This window comes from Manacus vitellinus, unplaced genomic scaffold, assembly GCF_001715985.3.
Source record: "Manacus vitellinus isolate BGI_N305 unplaced genomic scaffold, ASM171598v3 scaffold_106_pilon, whole genome shotgun sequence".
NCBI lineage: Eukaryota > Metazoa > Chordata > Aves > Passeriformes > Pipridae > Manacus > Manacus vitellinus.
This window is the reverse complement of record NW_021938827.1, coordinates 41,979-46,623: the sequence shown is the minus strand read 5'-3', so window position 1 is coordinate 46,623 and position 4,645 is coordinate 41,979. Positions and strand designations below refer to the sequence as shown.

The following is a 4,645-nucleotide window of genomic DNA, read 5'->3' as shown; positions in this document are numbered from 1 at the left end:
AAGACAAAGGAGAGAACATAAAGCCGACCCTCTTTGCCCAGGAACTTGGGGACCATGAGCAGGTTGGCACAGCGGAAGTGGGGGGACGTGGCCCAGCCCAAGGCAGTCACCCCTGTGGGGAGCAGAGAGCTGACCCCACGGTCCCACAGAGAACCCCCTGGGTCTCCCGATGGCCCCCCATCACCCCAGTCCCCTCCCCGCCACATCCTCACCCGTCAGCCCCCAGGTAAGCTTCACCCTGTATGACTCTGACAGGTCCAGAGGCATGATGAGCAGCTGGCAGAGTCCTGAAAGACCCAACAATGTGTCCTGAGCTCCCGGTGCCACCGGCTCCATGGCGTGCCCGGCAGCGGGACACACTCACCGAGGCTGAGGAGCATCCCGAAGCCAGCGCCCAGGAAGATCTTGCTGCAGCGATGCTCGGCCGGCCGGCTCCAGAGGAACCGGCTGCACGGGCCGGGCAGGACCGCGACCACCACTCGCTTCAGGGCTGGGTGGGGAGGGAGGTGTCAGCCCTGCCTGCTCCCACTGCCCACGCTCAGCCCCGGCCAGGAGCAGGGTGGGAGGGGATCTCACTTGTGTTGGGACGTTTCTTCCTCCTGCGTGTCTCTGTCCCAGCCGAGGGCTCTTCCTGGAGCTGAGAACGGTGGGATGCTGCCCTAGAACCAACACCGGTGCTGTCATGGGGTTCTCCACGTTCTGTCACGTTCCCCAGTGGAACATGGTGGGAAGGGCTGGGTGGCCACCGAGCCACCACCTCCCGCAGCTCGCTGCCCTTGCTCTCAGCCTGCTCCTTGTAGTCAAGCATCTCCTCATCGCTGGAGTCCCTGCGGGGGGAGAGAAGAGAGGGGTGAGCTGCAGCCCCCCCCCACCCACTGCAGCCCCCAGGCTTGAGTGGGCTCCCAGCACCCCTCTGCTCACATCTCCTCGTCCACAGAGCCCGGGTAGTTCAGGGTGGCCATGCAGACAGAGCAGGTGTTGTTCAGGGCTCTGGAGCACTCCTTGCAAAACAACCCTGAGGAAAACAGGACCATCAGAGGGGACACAGCATTTTCTGGGGAGGGGATCCCCAAGCTAGAGGGGCTCCTACCTCTGCAGCTGGGAGTGATGCACGCACTGAAACCCGGCTGCTCCACTGCCCCACAGGCCAGGCAGTGTTTCTGCTGGATGCCAAGGAAGCGAGAGAGGCGGGCAAGGACAGGGAACCTGAGGGCACAGGGTGATGCTCCATGGGGCAATGCCATCCTTGCCACGGACCCCCAAGGATGCTGCTGCCCTTTTCCATCCCTTGTGAGAGCTTACCTGGAGATGAGGATGAGGAAGAGTTTGCTTTTCCTACCATCAGCCGTGCCCTGTGTGCCACTTGAGCGCAGGGCAAGTGCCACCCACTCCCGCCGTGCCAGGATGATGTTGTGGAGGAAGACCATGCGCTCCTGGCATGGAGGGGATGGGGTGAAGGCAGGTGGCTGCTGAGGGGGTGTAGAGTGGGACATGCATACACGGGGGGCTTCTCACCTGCTCACGGGACGGGTAGTAGGCGGCACACACTGCCTGGCGCAGGCGTGCCATGTAGGAGCCAAAGATGGTGATGAAAAGCCAGAGACCGTACAGGATTCCTGGTGGGAAGAAGACAAGTTGTGTAGGGGCAGCCCCCTTGCACCCCCCCCACCCACCGGGGTCGCTGAGGGCGCAGCCCCCCTGTCTGCACACCGATGGTGATGTAGGTGTTGTGGTCGGGCTCCATGGGCTCGATGAGGCAGGCCTGGGACAGCACCGAGACCTTGCCCTCCTGCAGCGCGTTGAAGGCGGACACCAGATCCTGGAAGATCTCACTGGTGTAGCCCGTCCCGTTGACGCTGACAGCCACTGTCGATGGCGCTGTGGGGCGAGAGCGGCTCAGTCCTGCGGTCACCCCGAAGCCCCAGCCCCCAAGGGTGCTGATCCGGTGCAGTGGGTGCTGCTCACCCCTGGCAACGATCTCCGCGCTCAGCTGGTGCCGGAACAGGTCAAGCAGCCAGAAGATGCTGTAGTCGGCCAGGATGATGCTGAAGCCCAGCAGCACGTGGCGCAGCAAGCCCATCAGCTGGATGCCATACTGCCGCCTCTCTTTCTTTGACAGCCACAGCGCGGCTGGATGGCCACAAGAGCACCGTGAGGCCGTGCCGGGAACCCCCGGCTCCTCGTGAGGCCGTGCCAGGAACCCCCGGCTCCTCGTGAGGCTGTGCCAGGAACCCCCGGCTCCTCGTGAGGCTGTGCCAGGAACCCCCGGCTCCTCGTGAGGCCGTGCCAGGAACCCCCGGCTCCTCGCCGCGCTCAGGGCTGGGCTGGGGGACACCCCCCGGGGTGGGGCTGACCTGGGGGGATGTAGCGGCCCCTCTCCCGCGCCGTCAGGGGCAGCACGGTGGGTCTGCCCTGCTCCGCCCGCCGCAGGTCCAGCTCCACGAAGCGCCGCGTGATGTAAACGTTGTCGAAGGTGTCGTCCCACAGGTAGCGGCGCCGGTACCACATCGCGCTGGGGACACGGGCGAGCTGAGCACCGGCACGACGGGTGCCCGTCCCCAGAGCAGCACCCCAGCCCACTCACTCACTGGAAGCACAAGTAGAGGATGGCCCAGAAGGAGATGTAGGAGAAGACCTCCAGGCCGTGGTGGTAGGGCTCCAGGTGGAGCTGCACAGCCTCCATTATGTCCCGGGACACCTGCCCCAGGCTCTTGCTGGCGTTGAGGCTGACGTTGAAGTGGTGCACGACCGAGATGTTGAACTCAAACTCCCGGCGGATGTGGTTCAGAGCGTCCGTGATGGCTGCAGGGGCGACAAGAGGCTGTGCTGGGGTGGGGAGCAAGAGCCAAGAGGGGCTCCTGGCCCCCCACGGCACCGGGATACTCACGGGCTGCGACGTTTGCCCGGACGAACTCCTGGATATACTGTGGGATGATGCAGAATAAGCCGGCAACTGCGGAGAGGGGGGATCTCTGTTGGGGTGGGGCCCTCATGACGGACACAGGTCCACCCCACTGCCCCTGAAACCCCCCGTTGCAGAGGGACGGGAACTCACCAACATCAGCCACGTTGCAGAGCCACTTGAAGCCGAGGACGACGTAGCAGATGAAGAAGAGGAGGGGGAGGGCGCGCTCGCAGTCGTCCTTGGCCTTTTCGATGGCGCGAACGCAGCTCTGGTAGGGTGAGCCCAGCTCCTTGTTGCAGACGTCACCGACCTTCGACAGCCACAGCCAGACGTTGTGCAGGATCCGGGCTGTGGGCAGGGAGCGGGTGTTGGAGAAGGGGATAGACTGAGATCAGGGTGGGGGGTGCTGGAGCTGGGCAGACCCCTGGGGGCCTTGGGGACCCCGCTCACCGACGTGTCTGGTGGAGCCCATGATGGAGCGGACGAACTTGCGGACGCGGTCGCTCACCACCTTGGCGTTCTGGCCAATGTCCTTGATCTTGTTCTGCAGGTCTGCAGAGAGGGGGGACCCCTGAGCACACCCCAAGGGGCGAGAGTAGCCCAGGGCTGGCTGGGGCTCCCCCAGGAAGGGTCCCTGCAGTCCCCCCGCCTCCCCCCAGCCCCCTGCTCACTCAGCAGTGGCTGCTTGGCACGTTCCAGCCGCTCGGCCGTCTGGTTTTGGGCCAGTTCAGCCCCGCACGACAGCGCCTTGGCGAGCTGGGAGACATTGTTCAGGACATTGGTGCCAGGGCCCTGCACGGTCATGCACAGCGCCAGCATCACGATCAGAATCTTCCCCTCCCCTGCAGAGACAGGGAAATCCTGGGGCTCAGCTGGGAGCTGACACCCCCCTGGCACCCCCCAGCTCCCCTTCCCATGGTTCCTCACTGGTGAAGAAGTGTGGCAGTGCCAGCAGCACGAGCATCCGCATGTTCCTGGAGAAGGCCATGCCCAGCCCCAGCCCTGCTCCCAGGATGATGGTGATGCACAGGCAGTACCAGACATCGTGGCCCTGCACCAGCAGCACCAGTGCCCCATAAATGCTGGCCAGAGCCAGGCCCAGCACGAGGGCGCCGACACTGCGGGCAAACTCCAGTGCCTGGCTCGGCTCCTCCGGATGGCGCTTGGCCCGAGGCCGCGGTGCCGGGTTCTTGCCCCGGCCCCTCTGCTGCCGCAGGGCTTTGCACAACCCCGAGACCAGCACCATAGTGAGGCTCCTGCTGCTCCTCTAGCTCCCTCTCCGTGGGACAAGAGCAGGCAGAATGAGCAGATTCCAGAGCGCCACTTCCAGGGCACCGTTGTCGGTTCCCACATCACAACCTTTCCGTTGGAACACTCCAGTGCTGTCGGTTCCTGCATCACAAGGGTGCTGCTCACCCTGATGTACGGCTTCCAAACAGAGAAATTCTATTTAACACGTGTCAGAATTGCAGGTCTAATAGGCCTCAGTCCCTGCAGCTGTAGAGGGAAGAAACTTGAGCCAATACATCAATGGGAACCAAGGCCAGCAGAACGCTGAACCAACAGACCAGGGACACTTGGCCACACAACCATGAGATGATGACAAAGAAACAAAGCCAACCACCAATTCAAAGGGCAAACTGGGTAATTCCAGCAAGAGGTGATTGCGGCCACCGAGTCAAAAAACCCACTGACTCAAAAGAAGGAGAAAACTGAGCATGTGGCCTAATTAGCACAAGA

The 4,645-nt window shown here is 63.3% G+C and overlaps 1 protein-coding gene across 1 annotated transcript in view; it reads right to left on the bottom strand.

Annotated features, from left to right (window-relative positions):
* The window catches only part of LOC103761268 (DC-STAMP domain-containing protein 2), a 5,976-nt gene extending 1,715 nt beyond the window's left edge, over nucleotides 1–4,261 (bottom strand). Inside the window, exons 1-17 of the mRNA XM_029964079.1 lie at nucleotides 3,833–4,261; nucleotides 3,577–3,747; nucleotides 3,356–3,457; nucleotides 3,056–3,253; nucleotides 2,888–2,953; nucleotides 2,589–2,802; nucleotides 2,355–2,512; nucleotides 1,966–2,130; nucleotides 1,711–1,878; nucleotides 1,516–1,616; nucleotides 1,303–1,433; nucleotides 1,091–1,206; nucleotides 922–1,015; nucleotides 577–827; nucleotides 365–490; nucleotides 213–287; nucleotides 6–112 (exon numbers count right to left, since the gene is read on the bottom strand). Of these exons, the coding sequence (XP_029819939.1) occupies nucleotides 6–112; nucleotides 213–287; nucleotides 365–490; nucleotides 577–827; nucleotides 922–1,015; nucleotides 1,091–1,206; nucleotides 1,303–1,433; nucleotides 1,516–1,616; nucleotides 1,711–1,878; nucleotides 1,966–2,130; nucleotides 2,355–2,512; nucleotides 2,589–2,802; nucleotides 2,888–2,953; nucleotides 3,056–3,253; nucleotides 3,356–3,457; nucleotides 3,577–3,747; nucleotides 3,833–4,151 (2,562 nt within the window). The 5' untranslated portion in view covers nucleotides 4,152–4,261. The remainder of the gene's footprint in view (nucleotides 1–5; nucleotides 113–212; nucleotides 288–364; nucleotides 491–576; nucleotides 828–921; nucleotides 1,016–1,090; nucleotides 1,207–1,302; nucleotides 1,434–1,515; nucleotides 1,617–1,710; nucleotides 1,879–1,965; nucleotides 2,131–2,354; nucleotides 2,513–2,588; nucleotides 2,803–2,887; nucleotides 2,954–3,055; nucleotides 3,254–3,355; nucleotides 3,458–3,576; nucleotides 3,748–3,832) is intronic.
* Nucleotides 4,262–4,645: the final 384 nt, after the last annotated feature.